The 22,557-nt window shown below is 34.5% G+C and overlaps 1 protein-coding gene across 4 annotated transcripts; it reads left to right on the forward strand.

Annotated features, from left to right (window-relative positions):
• The first annotated feature begins 1,049 nt into the window (after nt 1-1,049).
• On the forward strand, nt 1,050-17,860 carry LOC124361492 (helix-loop-helix protein 13-like). Of its 4 annotated transcripts, none has more exons than XM_046815545.1 (5): nt 1,050-1,299; nt 7,419-7,576; nt 10,963-11,119; nt 15,882-16,093; nt 17,581-17,860. In XM_046815545.1, exons 1-5 carry the CDS (start codon nt 1,178-1,180, stop codon nt 17,688-17,690), a joined length of 759 nt encoding a protein of 252 aa, XP_046671501.1. In that variant the 5' UTR covers nt 1,050-1,177; the 3' UTR covers nt 17,691-17,860. The 4 variants fall into 4 exon arrangements, with proteins under 4 accessions (XP_046671501.1, XP_046671502.1, XP_046671503.1 ...); XM_046815546.1 differs by having other exon boundaries at nt 15,885-16,093; XM_046815547.1 differs by having other exon boundaries at nt 10,963-11,071.
• Nucleotides 17,861-22,557: the final 4,697 nt, after the last annotated feature.

Below are 22,557 nucleotides of genomic sequence, written 5' to 3' on the forward strand. Positions count from 1 at the left end.
GTGTGTGTGTGTGTGTGTGTGTGTGTGTGTGTGTGTGTGTGTGTGTGTGTGTGTGTGTGTGTGTGTGTGTGTGTGTGTGTGTGTGTGTGTGTGTGTGTGTGTGTGTGTGTGTGTGTGTGTGTGTGTGTGTGTGTGTGTGTGTGTGTGTGTGTGTGTGTGTGTGGTGTGTGTGTGTGTGTGTGTGTGTGTGTGTGTGTGTGTGTGTGTGTGTGTGTGTGGTGTGTGTGTGTGTGTGTGTGTGTGTGTGGTGTGTGTGTGTGTGTGTGTGTGTGTGTGTGTGTGTGTGTGTGTGTGTGTGTGTGTGTGTGTGTGTGTGTGTGTGTGTGTGTGTGTGTGTGTGTGTGTGTGTGTGTGTGTGTGTGGTGTGTGTGTGTGTGTGTGTGTGTGTGTGTGTGTGTGTGTGTGTGTGTGTGTGTGTGTGTGTGTGTGTGTGTGTGTGTGTGTGTGTGTGTGTGTGTGTGTGGGGGTGTGTGTGTGTGTGTGTGTGTGTGTGTGTGTGTGTGTGTGTGTGTGTGTGTGTGTGTGTGTGTGTGTGTGTGTGTGTGTGTGTGTGTGTGTGTGTGTGTGTGTGTGTGTGTGTGTGTGTGTGTGTGTGTGTGTGTGTGTGTGTGTGTGTGTGTGTGTGTGTGTGTGTGTGTGTGTGTGTGTTTATACACACGTAAATACGATATATTTATTAACATAGAGATAAGTTACCGTTTTGGTTTATATTTTATAAGAAACGTTTATAAACTCACTGGACCCATATTTAAAAAAATTATTGCTTTTAATTCAGTACTTTATTTAAATGTTTGAAACATTAACAGTAGAGCGTTATGAAGAAATATTGTCTAGTGCTCTGGTTGTGTAAACGAACCATAACATAAAGTTCTCTCGGGTATGAAACGTAAATCAAACGCAGGCATTGACAAGGGGAGTCTTTTCGGGCGCCATTTTGGTCGCCCCGCCTCCAGGGGGGTCTCCGACCAATGGGGTGGCGCCCCAGTCACCCCCTCGCGCTTATAACCTTCTCTGAGCCGGCCGGAAATTTAATTAAGCCACAACGACGATCAAAACCTGAACCTAATTTCGTTCCGTCCGGGTTGTACTCCTTGTTTTATTATACGTTTTCGTTTGTGTGTTGACAAAGTTGGTGGTGGAAATGCTTGTCCAGTGCGAGTGACGAGTGAGGGCTGAGATGGCAGGTCCCGACATGCTGTTCAACTACCGACACGCAGACAGACCCACCAGGTCCCGGGTGGTCACCTCTACTGCAGACTCTAGCTCCTCACCGCCTGCGCCCACACCCCTGTGTCTCAAGTACGTACAGCCTTCAAACAGTAGTTATGCCATTATACCTTAGGGCAGAGCAATCGAATTTCGGTTGGGACCATATACTCTCCGTTTTCAATTCATAGCCTTAGCAATTGAAATTAAGAGAAAACAAAGCATGCTTTTATTCTTTGTTTGAAGGTTATTTTCTCGATGGAAGTATTGTGAAGGAAACCGGAAACAGTGTTACTGATTTCTTGTTTCACTGAACGATGGCAAATGTCCGGAATAAATCATGTTTCCTTCATGCTTTTATTGATTTATTCTTCCAACGGAAATTACACCAGTAGTACACATAAATAAGTTAAAAATAGTATAAACGATTAATAGCACTAATAACGTTTACGTATATAATTAAAGAACACACAGTGTAAAAAATAAATAATCAACAAAACAGCGAATAAGTAAGTTAACAAATAATCAACAAAAAGGTAAAAAAACGAAGACAATAATAAATAGTTAAATATAAAAACGAGCAACAGTAATAAAATTGTGGTGTATGATAAAAAATAAATAACAACTAAGTGATAAAAAATTTGACAAATGCAAAAGTAACAATATATAACTAGCAACATGCAAAAAAAGATAAATAATCAGGAACATGCGTAAACATAAATACCTCCCCCCCCATGATTTGATATCCCCGCGAGAAATTACACGCTTTTAAATGGAAATTTAGGCAATATCATAATCTGGCCCATATAAAAACTCATGAATAAAAAAAAAAAACGCTAGGTTTTTACGGTAATGTAACTGATAGGTTATAATTTTAATGAATCAAGTGTATATTTAATTGATTAATATATTTCAATGAATGGCAATACACCTTTATGCAAAATTTAATTTCTTGATGATTGTAACAATATGTAGAACCTACATAGGCCTAGTATATAAATATTAAAAAACTATACAATAACTTATAGATGAAACAACACAATGTGTTTATATATTTTACGAAAATGGTAAAACAAGAACATACGATCAAGTAACCTCCATAATTAATTAATAAATAAAATACTCTTACTTATGAATACAAACAAATATTATCTTTTGAAAATGTTATAGTTTCCCTGTAAACTAATAGTTATACATATCTTGGAAACTATGTTGGTTCATTTATGACTTACAAAAATCATATTTTTTATAAAAATAAAATAAAAAAATAATGGTTTGAATAATTTCTTCTAAAGAAAATTATGTTTCTTATGATCAAAAAGCATTTCGTTTCCTCAAGTCATCTTTTATGTACATGTCGTAAAATATTTACACATTAATCTTTAGCCGTATTTCTTTGGGCCTAATTGTAAGATCCTCCACAATTTTGCTTAAGATCTTTACCACTCCTCGTGAAATAAGTAAAGGAAATTTTCTTTATTCCTGTATTTAGAAATGGTATTTAAAATTCCATGAAAAAAGTTGTTTAAAAGTAAAAAAAGTTATCCCAAATGAAAACTAATTGTAAAAAAAAAATGAAATTATCATTTCATACATTAGGCTACCACAAGGTCAGAGTGTGATTTGTTGAATACGTTAATCCAAAATATTGTTTAATGCTTTAGAAATTGTACAGTAAAATCTACTGAATCGCTATTCAATATAGAGATATATAATTGTGAAGAAAACTATCGGGTCTTGTTAGCAAACTCGGCATCCTTAGAGTTTATAATTTTTAAGAATGATAACATGTTTATGAAATGATTCTATCCTACTTTTGATATGACATATAAAAGGCAGAAGACGCTTCAATTAGAAGTCTAACACTAGAAGCTCACACATCACACACATAATAAGTCCGTTTGTTTATCATTTCATTTATCAAATTGATCATCTTATGAAGGGTAATAATTTAAATACTCGGGACTGCGCGTTGATCCCTTGCATGTGACCTTGAAACATCACGATATTATTGATAAAATGTTTTAAATAGTATAGCTAAATCATTAAATTTAATGTTAACATTAAATTTCGAACACAAGTTATTCATTATAGTGATCTCGTGTCTATGTAATGCATGTGTAAATGTAATAAAATACTTAAAAAGCAATGTAAGCACTGTGTATTTGATAATAGAGTAGACAATACATTTTTTAAGCTATGTGATGATTATTTTCTCACATTCTTATAGTGAAAAAAACACACACTAAAAACACCTTTATAGTAGGTGACTTTAATACTCAGGTTTCTTTCCTAACATATGAACATCCCTAACATGTCAGGGATATCACAGGTATATATTAAGAGTGGTGTTATTAGAATCTGCCTCAACTTCATCAACAGCAAAATGTCCAGATCTCGTCCAAAAGAGCTGCCCAAGTCTAATCCTGCCTTACGACGTTGCCACGGCCGTATTTAGTTATTGTGTGTCCATGTGCTGTAAGTCGTTAACCAGCCTCGGCAGTCTGATGGGTTGTGGGTTTCAACGAGCAGGCGTCCGTCGTGTTATATTGACAAAATCTGTTCAATAAAACCAGTGTTAAAAAATTAAAGTTTTTAATGGTAATTTACAAAAGCACACGCCCAAGATAATAACTTCAAAAACTGCATTGCCGAATTTTTATAACCACACGGTCAAGAATATTAGTTTAAGATGGTAATTTGGTAAGAAAGTTTATTCGCATATCTCAAAACTTCTAAAAGTTCATACTCAAAAACATTAGGCTACACTTGAAACTTCCTTTTACACAAATTATGTATTAATCGAATTTTAAGTATCAGAGTTACGAATTTTCAAACTTTTAGTTTGTTTGAAAAGAGACTAAAATGTACCTTTTTCGTTGTTATTGAAATAAAAAGTAGAAGTCATTGTTTGTGAACTATTTGCTTTATATTTCTAAGGTCAGTAATAAACAAGGCAAATTTTAAAGTAACTTCTGTTATTGTAGCTCTAATACTAGTTTGTGGTTCAGACTCGGGTGTGTCTATACTTTTTTACCCGATATTAGTAGAGCTGTTGGCGACACAGATTCCCTCCTAAACGATATCCGTTGACATACACAATTCTGAGTACTACTCAGTGTGCCGCCCTCATTCATACTGTCTTATAATGGCATTACTCATTAATAATATAATAATTATTTTAATGCTTTGTACATATTCTATTATGGATGTGAAAAATAAAATTTGTTTAAGGTTTTTGCCCCCCCCCCCCAATTTAGCTGCCCTTTGAGCACAGAATAGCGAGTGCCTATATACGGACCTGGTCAGGAGAGATGGGTTCGTCGTTATAGCAACATCTGGGTTCGTGTTGTTCTTTGGCTGATGAATCATGCCTGACCTTGAATTATTTAGTTATACCTCCTGCTTTTGCCTTATAACGGAACTTGTCTCTCACCCTCTCTGTCACTATTTCTCAAGATTTCAATTATATTCCTATGACGGATAAAACACCCGTGATAAAGACAGTATTTGTAGTGCCATGACTGGTCATCTCAAACCTGATTACTGAAGACGAAGTTATCTATTTTTTGTTAGGATAATTTGTTTTATCTTTTATCGTGATAGGTCTGGAGACCTTCCTGGATACAGAAAGAGTATAAAATATATTTTATCATTCCTAAAGAATTTATAGGCGTTCAAAGTAGGATATGGAGGCAATTTTGTAATCAAGCTCAAGATAAAATAGCTGAAGATGAAAATGTGAATTTTTACAAATTGTAAATATTTAAAGAAAACTGCTTTGATTACATTTTGTAACAACAGCCTTTTATATCCTTACTTATAATCAATATTTTCCTTTTTGAAGCAATGTAGTAGCTTACATAAAATGTTACATCAGATTGGTATTAAGATGGTGTACCGTTTTAGAATACTGTTCTTTTTTTTTCTTATGATGTGTTTTTCGTGGTTCATGCAATACATGTAATATCGGTTTATCTGAATTAGGGTGATTTAATACAAGGTATCAGAACGCCATACCACGCGTTACGCAACAGTCTTCGCTGAAGTTGCATGCAAGATTTCACACAAATTATTATTGTCTATATAGGAATAAAGTTTCATGCAAAATTTTAAGTCTATAGATTAAATTCTTCTCGATATATCTGTTCATATTATTCAATGTAATTTCCGTTCATTAAGTTAGGTTTTATTGCAGTGTTAAAATAATAAAAGTTTCGGGAGCTAAGGAGGACACTGCAACGAATGAGTGAGCTGAAACAAAATCCTGTCACTGAATGTATTGACTTTCCATATTTTGTTTTTGTTTTAAACCATGAATAAAAATATGAAATGTTAAAATCTCATATTATTCTTTCAGTTTGTGTACAAATGTATGTATTCTAGTATTTTTTTCATTGCCATCATGGTTACCCACAAGACTAATATAAAGATATTCGCTAACGCTCAGCAAAAGTCCATGAAGTGACCATGCACCTTCATCGAACTCATCTCAGTGTTGCATATATACTGTAGAAATGAAGCTTCATGCAACCTTTCATACATATAGCCCAGTTTGTTTTTTGAGATATCTTAAGTATAGGAAGACAGGTAAACATAGTCAGCACAGACATATACATTAAAACACAGACATTGAACTTTTCATCCAACATTTTTATTTTGCTTCACCGACTTTTATCATTCGAAATTCATGTAAGGATTAACTAGAGCTGATATAACTTTTTATTTTCAGTAAACAGCGAGAACAGTCTAGTGATCTCTCATGTAGCTTTAAAGAAATTAGATATGTAAAAAAGAATAGATCGCGCGCGCTTATACAGAGATTGTGAGGCAGATTAGTTCGTTCAGCCCTGCTAACTTTAAATAGCACTATAATATTTTAAATGTCTTGCTGATCCCTAATAACGAGTCAGTCCTGCGAGTTTTAGATGTCACTAACATGTTAAGTCTTTTGCTGAGCTCTAATAGCAGATCAGTCCTTTGAGTTATAGATGGCACTAACATGTTAAGTCTTTTGCTGAGCTCTAATAGCAGATCAGTCCTTTGAGTTATAGATGGCACTAACATGTTAAGTCTTTTGCTGAGCTCTAATAGCAGATCAGTCCTGTGAGTTATAGATGGCACTAACATGTTAAGTCTTTTGCTGAGCTCTAATAGCAGATCAGTCCTGTGAGTTATAGATGGCACTAACATGTTAAGTCTTTTGCTGAGCTCTAATAGCAGATCAGTCCTGTGAGTTATAGATGGCACTAACATGTTAAGTCTTTTGCTGAGCTCTAATAGCAGATCAGTCCTGTGAGTTATAGATGTCACTAACATGTTAAATCTTTTGCTGAGCTCTAATAGCAGATCAGTCCTGTGAGTTATAGATGTCACTAACATGTTAAATCTTTTGCTGAGCTCTAATAGCAGATCAGTCCTGTGAGTTATAGATGGCACTAACATGTTAAGTCCCTTGCTGAGCCCTAATAGCAGATCAGTCCTGTGAGTTTTAGATGGCACTACCATATTAAATCTCTTGATGAGCCATTATAACGTTTAGTCCTGTGAGTTGTAAATGGCACTAACATGTTAAATTACTTGCTGAGTTGTAGACCATTTTACTTTATCTGTAATGATATAATTTTGATAGTACTCAAAGGTTACTCATTATAACATGTTTTATACATTTCTGTATACATTTATCATTAATATTTATTTCGTTTACAACTAAGTAGGCCGCAATCCGACATTCATGTATCAACAGATTTTAGGGTTTGACATATCTTCTCCTAGAGGGGATGGGCGGCACTATTGGGATTTCCGTAGGCGGCATACTTTCATATCCGCCTCAGCTGTGAGCAGAGAAATTTTTATAGTAAATCTGAGTTAATTCGTAGCTGATTAAATAAATTTCTGTTTATCTGTCCGTTCGATAATTTTTCATATAAAGATTATAGAAATTTTAACTTGGTATGACACTTCCTCTTTGTCCACGGAAGAGCTTTTTTTGATTTTGGGTTTTGATTTTGTCCGTCCGTCTGTAAGATAACCCTTTCGTTGCGATCTGTCTGGTCTTTTGATACTCCATTGTATAGGTTGATTCTCTCAGGAGATTATACTAGTTTTGACTGCGAGAAATAGAACAAATCTGGTATAGAAGGTAATTGGCCTTACAGGCTAAAAGGTCCGCTGCTTTAGTTTCAATAGTTCAAAGAGTGTACTGTTTTCAGTTCCCACAAGGTGGCCAGCCTGGTACAGTACAACGGCTACTCAGAGCTAAGCGAGGAAGAGCCCGTGGACTTGCCCAGCTGTGTGTACGCCTCCAGGAACATGCTCTCTCCCGCAAACTGCAGCCATTTGCCGGCATACTTGTCGCTGACAACCCAGGGTAAGTGGTGTACCTATGACAGTTGCGTAGGATATCATGTGGTAGTGGTATTGAAGGCGTCTTGACAACATTGTTCTGAAATTGGATTAATTTTTACAAAAAAAAGAAAAGGTTTTACAGAATTTAAATCTAATTTTCTGTACCACTAATAGTCACGTTTATAATTTTAAGTTCCGAACTCAGATGCATCGCATTATTATTTAGGTAGAATAAGGTAAGGATTCGAGATCCACGAGGAGGATAGTGGGCACTATATCTCAGTCATGTATACCATGGAAGAATGGGAGACCGTATCAGTACCAACTTTGACTACAGCTGTCTAACATCTGTTGGTTGGCCAGAACTTAAAGTGAAATCTCACACACAATCAAATATCTTAATTCAGTGTGTTTTTCTTTTTCAAAATCATCTTGCTGTAAACAAAGAAAAACATATTTAATCGAATTTTACATTAAATTGGATTTTATATAAATAATACGTATTGTGCTTGTTACGTTGGTCATGTCTTCTCGTATCAACCATCTCTCGTCATCTTGCACGAAATTGTTTGGAATTTACATCGAACAAATTTAAGATTTACTGATCGCATTGGATCGGTATGTAAAAAGCTAAGTTCCGGAATTGTTGGGTTCAAGCCACTTTCTTCAAATCTGGACATACAAATTTGCTACCAGCGTATTATTATGGGCTGATTTACCCCTATCTTAGCTGCAGTGTATAAATCTGGGAGTACGAAAATATAAGAACATACCTGGTCTTTAAATTTCGAAAAGAGCTAATCAAGCGATTTTCCATCTTCCGCGCACCCATATGGGTGCGCTCAGCGGTCACCCATATTTCCAAGAAAACAGTTTAATGACATTCGAACTATATACATAGATCAGTTCTCCTCTATCTATAGTCATCTATAAGATAAGATCTTACGCTATCATAGTTATTACTGATGCATATCAAGTGTACTATGTTACTGTCTCACGATGTGCATTCATAGTCTATTTGTCTCACAAAACGCTTTGGGCTTGACTGTGGCGGCTGTACCCGCGTCTGCAGCCCTACGGTTCGATGGGGGACAGATGTACAGTAAGGGTAGCGCGGCGCCGCAGCAACAAGCATATCACGTGACAGGTGATGTCACTTAAGTGATGATCAGCACCTGCTAATTGAAGTTCGGCTGATATTTGAGAAGTAATGATGAAGACAAGGGAACTAGTAGTTACGATTTAGTAAAATACGAACCGGAACAAGTATACTGTGAAAGGCAATACGATTGTTATATACAGACAACTCATGTAAATTATATTGAGCAAGGAACGATTTTTGAGGTCTGTTCGAGATATGTCTTTCAGTCAACAATAGTCTATAAATCATCGTTCTTATTCTTACGCGGCAAGTGGGCCACGACTAGCATCTAAGTTTTCCTGTTCACACAGCGTCGAAACATTGTTTACACAGTTAATTCATAAAATATTTCGCTATGAAAATCCATCTTCAGTTAACAGATTTTAAAACAAAAACCGTTTAGGTTTTTCAATGCTAAAGTTCCAGGTTTAAAAGCGATGCAGAATAATATTCAAAGAATTGATTGTATAAGAAAGGTTTCGACTGTTTTAAACAGAAATTGTTGATGTTGGGTCGTAAGTGTCTCGTTTCTTTAACAGAGCTACATGGCCTCAAATTCAGCCAGAAAATGTGATTTCTAGTTATTGAAATATTACCAAATGTAGTATCTAGTCGTGTTTTAACAAACAAAATTGAATTTCGGCCATGAAAAACGCGTGGTTTTTGTCTTAACATAGGTTTTCTCAAAATCTGTACATCACATAACCAAAACACTGCGCACGTTAATGTGGTAAAGTCAATTTTGGGTTTGTAAAATGGCTTTATGATGAATTGGAGCCCCTTATATAACTGCCCAAAACATAGAAAAAGAGTGAAACATTTTTAGATTACTTTACGTAGCCCCCTGACACTTAACCTCGGGACCAATGGTTTAAAGGCGACTTCCGAACCACCACCAATGGCCGGGCAGGCGGGCTGCTTGCAAGGACAGGATCGCTCAGCGGTCACCCATCCAAGCAGCAGCCACGCTCGGCGTTGCTTGATCTGATTAACTTGCGATAACCGTTATACGCTAAACTGCGCCATTAACACTGTATTTGTAGAGAGTATAGTTGCATTTTAACTTCATATGGTACATTTTTATAATTAAATATAATTTTATAAAATTACATGATCAAAAATGTTTTTCTTAGCTAAATTTTTGGAAGAATAAAAACATGTTACTTTCTAAAACCATAACTCATGTTTGTGCTGTAAAAGTATGACATATATGACATACCTTCAGCTGTTTGTATTTGAGCCTGGCTACAAAATTATTTAAATTTCCCATTTTTAATATCTGAAATTTCATGTAGAGTGATAAAAATAGTGTGTGCTTTCACGAATTTGGAAAGTTATCAAAAAGGTCTATGAATTTATCATGTTTTCTTATCCTTAAATCGATTGTAACGCTAAATTATATTCCATATTTTAAATATTTAGCCCAGGAATATAAAATTTGGGATTAAAAGTAGTACCCACATATTTTAGTTATAAGATCATATATAGCTCTGCGCTTAATAATGCCCCCGGAATCTAAAAAGATCGTCGCATTTCCATACAGAAGTGATAAATAACAATATTATCAGGCTAATTTGGGGTGACTATAGCTTCAAAAGAAAGCATTTTGAATTCGTGCACGCTTGAAAATTTTTATGTTGACCACTACAATGCGCAATATAAAGATATTTAGTATAGGTCTATAAAAATTATATAGCCTACTGTTTGTTGTTGTTTAGTAACCAACATAACTGTTGTGTGGTGTTGAAAACTAGACAATAGGATTTTGGATATTTTATATAGTTATAAGTAAAAAAATAGAATACTACTTGTCGAGGATTGAACAGTAATCCCTCCTTGGTGTTTCAAAAAACCCTAAACATGTACAAAAAATGATAAAACTAAAATTGTGGCGATGAACTTGCCACACACTAAACCAAATTTGAAAATTGGATATGTAGACTATACGTAAAAAAATCAAGCGTATACCTGACTTGTATAACACCTTCAGTGCAGACTGCTGAGAATGAATCCAAGCGATGTCACGTCACAGAATCCAAAGCAACAGGGAGATACTCCAAGTCAAGTCCCAAGTGTTTGTACATGTTTAACTTTTATGTTTAAGGTTTTTGATACCTGATCTGGATGGTAGAATACAAGCCTCGAAATGCAGAGTTCTACTTTTCTAACATATTATCCTTTCAAGCAAAGAAAATTTAGATCTTGGCATTTTTCAGATAAAGGTATATGGATTATTGTTTGGTGTAAAGACCGACTATTTTTGACAGATGAGGCGCACGACGGACTGGGCTGTGACGACGGCTACTACCCCAGCGGCAGTCCGTACCGTGTCCAGCGGCAGGCTGCCAACATACGCGAGCGAAAGAGGATGCTCAGGTCAGACCCGAGACCCAGGGCCCCTGTTGAGCGACCTCCGGTCAAAATGTAAGCCTCACAAATACCCACAAACAGCGAAGCAAGTCAGGGGCGCCACCCTCCCTCTACCACTGCTGCCACTCCACACCCATTACTCTTTCTTTATTTTCATTTTACATTGGTTTTACTAACTTTTAGTTGCTTAATTTTTAACATTTCCTTTCCTAAGGCGTAGGCTTGTATGTTGTCACCTAACACAGCACTCATCTCAAGGGCGAACGCTGAGAAAAGGAACAACAAATATATCAGAAATCTTTGACTTGGCATGAGAATTTTCGAAACTTATTTACAAAATAATTATAAATCTGACACTATTTTATTTTATTTTATTATTCAAGAGCGTTTAATGAAACGAAGTCAATCAACCAGATCAAGACTTGGCTTAAATTTACAAACTTAGATTTTTATAGATAATCGACTCACCAAAAATAACTAAAACTTGTTAATACATGTTATACATTTTTATACAAGAGACTGCGGATGACATAGATGTATACATCTCAATAAAAAAATTAAAATGTTAACAATTGAATTTTCTGTTAAATTATTGTACAGACAAGTACGACGTTTTAATGATCTGGATGTGGCGATGAGTTAATTTACTAATAAGTAAAAAACATTGTTTTTAAATTAGTTCCTACTTTGTGCTCAACTACTATAGTAAAGTAAATTAACAAACATACACACATAAAATCCACTTACTAAATAATAATACGAGTAAATAACAGTAGACAGCTGCTGTAATTATTGAGTAGTAGTTTTAAACTTGTTTTAATAACGGGTCACGTGATTTGAGTTCATATCCAAAATTTCGGATCGATCGAGTAATGAAAGATAGTTTAATTTAAGTAATGTATCTTTGCGTCATGAAGATATACACACAGAGCTTGCAAGATAATAGTAGGAATTGAAAATCTTTACTAAATTGACATAGTGTGTTAATAAAAGGATGTTTTATACGGCAAGAACCTTACATCCGACATGTCGTGAGTAAGGTTTCTTAATACTCCATTTTCGCCTTTTTTGTTGAGAAAACGTGGGAAATTGCGTAATACAAACTGTATATACGACATATGAGCTTCCAGATTCCGTTTTCCTCAATTAGTTTTAAAAATAATCTTGACATGAGCCACAATTTGATTTGGCTAATTCAACAATCGTGGTCTTTAGAAAATGTTTGAAAACTTTTGGAGTGCAATGCCAAATTAGAAGCGATATTTGAAGGAAAGAACAATCATACATACTACGAATAACACGTGAGCCCAGTTTACTTACACACTTTTACATAGGTTACACTCGGACACTCGTTACATGAACCTAACGTTTTGTTTTAATGTTGATACATTTTTACCGTGGACATCCTCTCTCCATCATAAACAGAATTATTTAACACCTCTGTCTGTTTTTTGGTAACACCTATGTTTTATTCAGTTAAAACTGTATTTGTTTATTTTTCTTTCTTAACTTTCAATTCATGAGTATTTTTTAAACCCTCAAACCTCTTCACACCTGAAAATAAACAGCGAAGCTCTTAATGCTTTAAATTATTTTTAGTGATAATGTAGAAATAACACATTTATTTAAACTCTATTCAGCCAATATAAATGTCAAATACTATTTTGTTATGTATTAAGTATGAACAACTAAATGTGATCCCTTGCGATGTGGAACATATAATTAAAACGGTTTTTGTATAATTAACGGAATGAACAGTTAATTAATTTTTAATTTTATGTATTGGAATTTTAGTACACAATTAATTTAATTGGCTTACACAGTAAAACGACAGAGAGAGTACACAATACTGAAAACACAATGTAAATCCAAATTACTTTTTTCAATTACTTGTGAATGTTAAGTTTTAACTAATCGTTGAGCTATTTTAACAAAATATTTATTGCTAATTGTTAGTTTTATGTGTGTATTTAACAGTTAATTTTAAGAGTAATTAACCTTGTAAGTGTTGGATCAGTTTGTTGACAAAAATTAGGATTCTGCATTGCTAACTGATAAAATGCTGATTCAAAATAAGTTTTAAGGTTGAATAACATTTTAACTTGCAAAATAACATCGGTGTCACTTGTACGAGCCTGTGTCTTCGCTGTTTGTTTGGTTGTGTGTGTAGGCTACATTTCGTCCTTTGGTTCCTCTTCCTGTTCCTTAAAATCTCGCTTTTCACAAAAGATATCCCGTAGTATAAGGCAGCATATCAGTGCTTCAGTTATTACGGTTGAGTAGTCAAGTATATACCATGCATGTTTTTTGTTTGTGAACTTGTCTAATTGTCTTGAGAGAAATGTGGGCAACTAAATAATTAGTAATGTGTTTCTAAAGTTTGATCATTACTCCAATTCGGATCATCATAATTTATGCAGGAATGAGTAATTTGTTAAACAAAGGAAAACAAACAAGAACATAACTTCTCTAAATATTTTAAATGATTTTAAACTTGATCATTTCAGTCGTTTAAGAATAATGTTTACCTTTATTTTTATATTAGTTTATAATATAAAAAGGGAGGAAGGTTTCAAAGCAACCCTTTCAGATGGTGCGGGCGATGTTCGATTTTTTTTAAATTAAAAAAATCATTATTTCTAGCCTTTTTATCTTTTTTTGTAGACGAAAAAGAAAAAAACCATTTTTATCTTTCAGCGAGAATGTAAGCATTTAAAGAAATGTTTGGAGGCATCTTGTGATCAAGCTTGCAGAAAATGGTTGAAATTTTAACAATATGTGTATAACATTCCTGTTTAATGTTTGTTATTAATGATGGAACATTTTAAAGGATAATAGGATTTCCGAACTTTTAGATCGTTAAATGTTACAAAGTTAGAACACCACGCTTCGAGCATTCTTTACAATATACATTTACGCGTTAAACATATTTGACCCGTTAAGAAGAGCATAAATTCCAATCCTAAAAATACGGTTGTAACATATAACAATGGAAAACGTGCGAAATCCTATTAAACTTTCAAATATAACTGAAGTCTATCTATATTATTAAAGGAATGTCTTGATTTTGTAAGATGATTTTAGGAATCTAAAACTGTTATTCCATGTACATATTTGGAGCCAATCAAAAGCTGTTATACTCCTAGACGTGCCTTTTATGGGTTGCATATACCGTACATCTGACGATAGTGCTCTGCCCCACGTGCTACCACAGTAGTTCCAGTGCTATTCTTATGAGTTATGAGAGATTATTTGTTTAGTTTAGAACAGCTGATTACCAAAACAAACTTATTGCTCAGGCTCAGATTTTCAATCTAGAAACCAAGTTAATTAATTATTTAATTGATAATAACCCACCAACCAATTTAATAACACCAATATTTTATGATAGTTTAGCCTATTACACACACACACACACACACACACACACACACACACACACACACGCGCGCGCGCGCGCGCGCGCGTTTTACTTTAAAAAAAACTCGTTCTAAAATTATGTTTTATTAACACTTTTATTTCCTTACTCCATAATTAATTTAAAAAACAACAATGTCAAAAATGTACAATGCTTTTTCAGCCGTTTTTTAATCCGTGCCCTAATGCTTATATTTCTCCTGACACGATCAAAAATATTTCTATATTTCATGTCTTCAAGGGAGATCATCTTAACCCTTTCAGGGCCAGGACCAAATATGAGATGTTGCAAAATTTTTTCACATATCTATCCCCTTGTGACTAGTCAAAAGTGCCAGGCTAAAATTGGCGATTTTGCAGTCTCTTAGATTAAAATTTATAACTTTTCATAAACATTAGAGAATGACCTAAAAGTTGCACCAAATTACTCGTATAGATATATACTATCAACAAAAAAATATAAAGATGTAGTTTTAAGTAATTTAAAATTAAAAAAAAATAATGTTTTAATGGATTACATAAAAAAAATTTAATTTTTTAATTTTTTTCGTAAATAACTAAAAAAGGAAAAATAATTTTACTGTAGAAAGCTATGTTATTATATTGTACATTTATAAAGGAACAACCATACAAAATTTTGTGTTATTTCTCTCATAAATAAATTTTTTATGACACATTTTGTATAAATACGCATAATTGTACTTCGCAACAAGTGATAAAGCAACTGACTCTTAACTGCAAGAAACTTAAAATAAATATTTACATTACGGATGTACCGGTAAACAGATGATTGTAGGATCCATAAGCAGTTTCAATACAGTTAAAAACACTATTTACCAAGAAATATTTACACAATTTTATTTGAAATTTATTTACACTTTTTCTATTTACAAATATGCTACTTACAATTTCACTCCCGTGAGATCGCAAATTGTCAGTCATTGTAACTACTACACACAATAGCTAAGCAGGTAACACTACTAATATTTACAACCACAAAATAAAATAATGAAGAAGAATCCAGCATACAATGGTACGATTGCACTAAAGCATAAAGAATTAACAACAATAGATCGAGTCACCTGATAATGTCACGTGACAATTACGAAATAAAAATGCATAGACCTCCAAAATAAAAATTATATTCATATTAAATATCTACAAATATACCAGGGAATAAAAAAACATAAAACTTTAATCATTTGATGTCGTATTTTTTAAAGAAAATTACGAATATCAAGGCGGCAATATATTGCCGCCTGGCCCGGAAAGGGTTAAAGGACTGTAAAATCATTCAAAATGTAAAACACTAACCCCACAAAAACCGACTGCAGCTCCACTATTCGAGCCATCAATGAATGGGTGGGGAGCTCGACTTCATTGGCATTATTATTTCCAGCAGCATCAACTCGGCATTCGACGAGCTGAGGAGCCACGTGCCCACATTTCCGTACGAGAAACGTCTGAGCAAGATCGACACGTTACGGCTGGCCATCGCTTACATCGCGCTGCTGAAGGAGGTGCTGACGGCGGACTGTGATCCTCTCACGTATGTCGAGAAGTGTCTGCGGGGCGAGAAGCAGGTGGAAAGGGCTGAGTGGAACACCAGTGGTACGTTTTCAGTAAGGCCTCGGTAAACCGGCTCTCGGTTAATCGAGTATGCGGAAAACAAAATCGAAGCTTCAGAGATTAAATGCAGGACTAATACAACTACTATACGAATCTGTTCAAATATTTTGAAAACCTGCATTTCAAAAATTTTGAACATCTTAGCAATGTAAAATTGTATAATAACGTTATAGAAATTTTGGAAAATAAGTTATAATAGTGAGAACTTCTGAATGGTCTTTCGGAAATGATGTTTCCTAAACTTCCATCAACGGAACGGTTCAAATATGTAGTTGTGATATGCTTTTCAATGTTTAACTCTAACTGTTATTAATTTTTAGTTTTAGTATTTCTAATCCATTGTTATGATTTTACTCACGACTTATTTGAATTTGACGTATACATTCAAGTTTTTCACTGCCTTTCTTTTCCAACAATAATACCTTCCGATAAAACAATATAGACACCCCAGTGTGAACGTGGCGCTTTTAAACCAAATTACAACTTTGAACATTCACAATCTTCTTACCGAAATAAAAACTGGAAGTTATTGTTTTAATTAATTTAATTTATATTCCTAGACTCAGAAGTTAGTTGTGGTTAAATCGAAGCTCATGTAGGTTATCTATATTTTTGGTCCGCAAGTAGTCACTTTTACCTTATATAGACTAATACAAATGAGTTTTTTATGTCCTACTTTTACACGGAAAGTTTTATTTGTAATCGTAGTACTAATTAACCACTTGCATAATATTGGTTCATACTATTTTACTTATACTGTAATGGTTGTCTCTTAACTACAACCATTAATTGTTTGATTCAAAAGCAAACCGATTAATGAAAGTAACATTTCCTGTATCTAACATTGAGCAACAAAAATGGTTCCATTGTATCAGCAATTTCAGCATTTCAGAGAATGTGACTCATTCTCGTATGAATTTTAATAATCTCAATCGTAAAAATTGGAGGGAGGATTCTCTATGTGAATCCTTGGAATCTTGAGTTACATACACGTCGACGTAACACCTTCAATATTTCGCCCAGCACCAGTGATCAGCACTGTATTAAAATAGTATTGTTTTTATGCAGGCGCCTCACCTCTCACGGAACGTCTTATTCTCTCATATGTGATTGTATACTTGATTAATAAGACTTTAACCGAAAATGACATTATGTTTACATTAAAATTACATTTCATGTTTATAAGCTCAATACTAATACAAAAATATGATTACTTAAAACTTTAATCATTGTATAATTATTATTAGTGTACATATTCCTATACGAATGAATGGTTAATTGCAAACTGTTTAATTACAACTTCTTGTTTGGTGCATGACAGGTATATTGTATCTATTTAGAATACATTGTACAAAACATACATAAACTGATACAACAGAAGAAATCTTAAATATAAAAGTGAGTTCGAAACAACTCTAAATTTAACCAGGTTATTCTTATTTTGTTATTTATAGAATGAATTTTTACAGATCTAACAGCTCGGCTGTCCTGGATCAACTGGGAAAACCTTGGAGTGAACCCAAACAGACGAAGTGTCTTGACTACGTTAGCTCTCACCACAGACACACTCAACACCTAGTGTGGGGGCCGCCACCATAGAGTAACAAATTATATCTTCGTTACTCTATGCCACCATAACAGTTGGCATTGTGTTCTAGTCGCTGTGCAATACCGCCTCACCCACCCATTGTTGTTATCCCTGTTGTTGTATCATTTGTTTTAAATTTAAATATACTAACCTTTATTCCATATATGAATTTATTCTTTTACTGTCTTGTTAATGTTATTTTTCTTTTTGGTTTTACTATCTAGAAAGATTAGAGAAGCCTAATAGATGAGGTCTATATGTCAATACATAGTTACAGTAACTATTACAATGCCTACATTGAGATAATGTAAGACTACTTGCTATGTTTTTTCTCTCCAGAACACTTGTAAACCAAGGCAGGAGCTGTTGTCAATACATAGCTACAAAGCCTACAAAACACAATTTATAACCATTGATAAGTACGTTCCGATATCGATAGTTTACCGATATTCGAAATCGTTATCAAACTTCAACATCGATACTATCGCACAAATTATCGATATTAACAATATCGAATGCCATTTTTACTAACAAAACGTAAACACGTTTAATCACATATTATGAGTATCATCAATATTTTACGATAGTGGGATTTTTTAATAAGATAAATATATTCCTAAGACTAATTTTACCTTTACATCACGGTAAATTTTAGTAGATTTCCCTTTGAGTAACATTTGGAGACAATAAACTCTTTGAGGTTAACTCACTGAAAACACCTTATGTGTAGCTAATTGTAGAGATTGCTATTATAAGGTAACTATCACTGTATGGTTTCATTTTAGTACCAAAACATAAATACTTGTTATTTCTGCAGTTTGAAAAATATTATTTTATTAAATCAATGTCATTATGAAGTATATATTCATTGTTTTCTTAAAACAAATCATTTGATAAAATATGCAACAGTCACACTACGTGTATGGAAAAGGAAACTACAGCTTCCAGTTTTCGATCAGAGTAGGTACTACAACGTGAGAGTTCGTTAAAGCCAAATTTGGGAGGATCAGCTGGTAAGTTTTACGGCAAGCTGGTTGACTATTTTCTCTGATTCATGTAGGTAGGCTACTCATTTTGATAAGTAAACATGTTTTTGTTAGTTCTCCTCCATAGACTAATGTTTATAGTCTCGGCTTTCTAACCGAGAGATCACGGGTTCAAATCCCGGAGAGGTCTTATCATTTACTTTGACAATAAAATCCAGTGCACTTCGAAGCCGGCATAGCTGACGCTGAGGCTTAAATGAGATAAAAAAAAAATGTTTTTTTCTTTTGTATAATATTGATATACATACTTATATATTCTTTTTACGTATAAAACGCTTTTTTGCTTTTTTATATGTGTTATCATTGTAAAATGTGTCAAACCGTCATTGTTCAAACATAATCCCAGAGCTCCTGTGATGTGTAAAATGGCAACATTGCGCTGCAAACAGATAACTATTGCTGATGCATCACTGTCAAACATGAATAATTCTTCTTATACGGGTAAAGGCAAAGGGTTCGTCCCTTGAAATAAACGAAAATCGGTAAGTTCAAGCAGCGTTGTTAAACATAAGAACTCGCTGTTGATACGTTCTGGACTCTAATCAACTGTGTAGACAAAATAGATTTCTCCTATCAGAACTTAATTATGCTGCAATAAGTGACAATACAGCCAACTTTGGAGTGGATGACAGCACTGCCCTTGATACCCATTCTAAGCCGGAAAAATTGTCTCCTATGTTTCTTCACGGTATGAAAAATTACCAATAAATACTGAAGGATCTTAAAACAACATTAACAACTATATTTTCCACTGAAATAAGAGTTAGGACTCTTAAAGTAAATCTTCAAACTACAGATAGATTACTTTAGAAGTCTAACTGACTTTTATGACTTTAAGGTCCTGCTCATGCAAATGCTAACAGGGACATAACGCAGTTTTCCTGAACATCCCAATCAACTTCACGTGGTTTCCAATACGTCAAGTAACACAAAACGAATCTTTATCTAGGACTGTCGACGAACCTAAAACACTCAAAGATGGTAGAAATGATGATTTACTCTTTTTAAACATTAAAGGACTTGTCCTTAATAATATAGTCTAAACACTTATGCTAACGACAAAGAAAGTGTTGTGAAGTGCTATGAAAACTTTGTTCTAAAATGGCTCAATCTAATGTCTCAATCATTCAACATCAATTAACCATTTTTTATTTGAGTTCGGACGGTTTGAATTTAAAGAAAACAGTTTTTCATCTTTCATACCCGGTCATAATACAGACATTTGGTGAAGTGAATAAAGTTGGAGTACATGCTCCATAGCAGATGCTCAGGTAGTGAGGAGTAACTCCTTCTAACACGAGTAAGTGCTCTGATTCGATGTGACAAAAAAGTCAATATTGGGCCAGAGGACTTGCTCAGGCAAATGGAGCAAGTGCTCACAGTTCCCTTCCCTATTTTGTGCTAGACATATGTGTTGCAACTTGTCCAGATATCGAGCAGATAACACTAATATTCAGCGTCCACATTCGCATTGTTGTTTTAGTTGTCTCACGAGTTACAACAAAACAAGTGATGGCTTGTGATAAAGAGAATAACCCACAACTTGAAAACCAGGCTTATTTTATTTCGATTATAAAGGAATATCCAGTTATTTTGGAAAAGAGTAATATACCAAGTATCAAAAACAAAAGAAACAGAGCCATTGAAGAGATTCAAAATTGAATCGATAATGAATTGGGATTGCATCTCGACTCAAGGCAAATTTTGAAAAAAATTCAATAATATGAAGAGTAGAGTGAAGTCAAAGGCAGATACTAACAAGACTGGCAACAAGAAGGTTATCTTGAAACCATGGGAAGAGGAGTTACTTAATTTGATTGAAGGTGACACCGACAGCCCGGCTATTGTGCGTTTAAAAGGTAAGTTCAGTTTAAAACTGCTAAAAAAATAATTTTGCCTTTTATAACAGTTATTTGATCTTGTTGGCATGATAAATAAACTCTCATTTTTTCTTCATATTGTACTGGTATACTTTGTGTTAATGTTTTTCAGAACTACGCTTGTAATAAAGAACTTTACGTTTTCAGGTGTTGTTACTACTGCGGGACTGAAGAGACTCAGAATAAAAACAGTGTTTCTTTTGACTCTTCGGTGGATTCCACCAACTTTGAGACTAGCTCGGACAAAACAACTGAGAATCGAACGAGGAAAAACGCAAGATTCAAACTGCTGAACAACGTAAAGTAACTGGACCAAACGTTAAACAAAGCAAATCAAAAAACTTTAATTAATTGAAACTGAGGAAACTAAAGATTTGACCTTGCCTGAGCTACAACGTTTGGTGTTACTTAAGCAGCTTGAGTACTTCAAAAAAGCCGAAAAATTGGTTGATATACAATTGAAACGAGAAGAATCTAAGGAAATCGACCAGCCACAATCAACAGCACCATCTGAGCAAAACGGAATTTCAACAGAGGAACTACAAACTATGATTGGAACTTCATATTCAACAACTTACAGTGATGGATTGGAGTTCACTACTCTGTAATAAATGTATAATAATGTAAAAATAAATTCTCATCCTGATCCTAGGTTAAAAAATACCTACCTACTTCCAATTCTTAAAAAAAAATACACAAAAAAAACAAAAGCAATTCCAAATATATTTAAACTATGGGGTCGTAATGACCGTGTTTACGTGCGTACGACTTTCAATAGAGCCAGTTTTACAGCCGTAAAGCCAGTGTCTGGGACAGTCGCTCAAGGGTCTTATGTAGGCAGTGTGTACAACCGCGTATACAACACGGCCCACAAGCAAAGGTTAGGTCCTACTGTGTTTACAACAAGGCTTGTGGCCGTGTTGTATACATACACACTGCCTACATAAGACCCTTGAGCGACAGTCCCAGACACTGGATTTACGGCTGTAAGACTGGCTCTATTGAAAGTCGTACGCACGTAAACACGGTCATTACGACCCCAGAGTTTAGATATTTTTGGTATTGTTTTTGTTTTTTGTGTGTTTTTTTTTTAGGAATTGGAAGTAAGTAGGTATTTTTTATTCTTTTACCAGAACATTTATTTACACAGTACATTCTTTTTAAGCTGTTAAGCTCCATGTATCAGCCGAGCAATTTCGGTTCTTCTCTTGTTTTCCTCTATTGCGGATGTCTCTTTCGTTTACGATTCTCTACATTGCCAACTTCATTGTTTTGCGTTTCCTCAATGTTAAAGTCAAAGTCTTCATCACTTAGGCATTTTGCTACATTATGAAGAATAAAGCAACAAACAACGATCAATGGAAAATTTTCAGTTTTAATTCCTAATTTTGTTTTGCATAATTGGGAAACGTTGTTTTAACTGACCAAAACAACGTTCAATTATTACTCTTTCTTGGGCTAAACACTGATTGTATGCCCTTTCTCTAGCGGTTATTGGGTTTTCATAGGGCATCATAAGCCAGGGAGCTATCCCGTAACCCGAATCTCCAAATAGGAGTGCATTAGCTCGATTGAATTCCATAATTCTGCAAATATCTGAATTTCTCCAAATTCGTGCATCATGCACTGAACCTGTCCAAGAAGCATCTACGCTTGTGAACTCTTCAGCAAAATTACAAGTTGCTTGCACATTTATACTTGGAAACCTCTTTCTATTTATATATTCATCGCCATGGTTAGAAGGCATGCGTATATAGGTATTTGAGTGCAGGTCAACAGCTCCAATGGCTGAGGGAAATCTGTAATTTTCTTGCCAATTGGCTTTTCGTTGTTCCATTTCTTCTCTGGTAGAACGAAATTTTATCCATACGTTTTTTCTTCAGTAATATAGCTGCCATTACATCTGAAATGGTTTTTGTGACTGTAGTTCTG

This window comes from Homalodisca vitripennis, chromosome 4, assembly GCF_021130785.1.
Source record: "Homalodisca vitripennis isolate AUS2020 chromosome 4, UT_GWSS_2.1, whole genome shotgun sequence".
NCBI classification, from domain to species: domain Eukaryota; kingdom Metazoa; phylum Arthropoda; class Insecta; order Hemiptera; family Cicadellidae; genus Homalodisca; species Homalodisca vitripennis.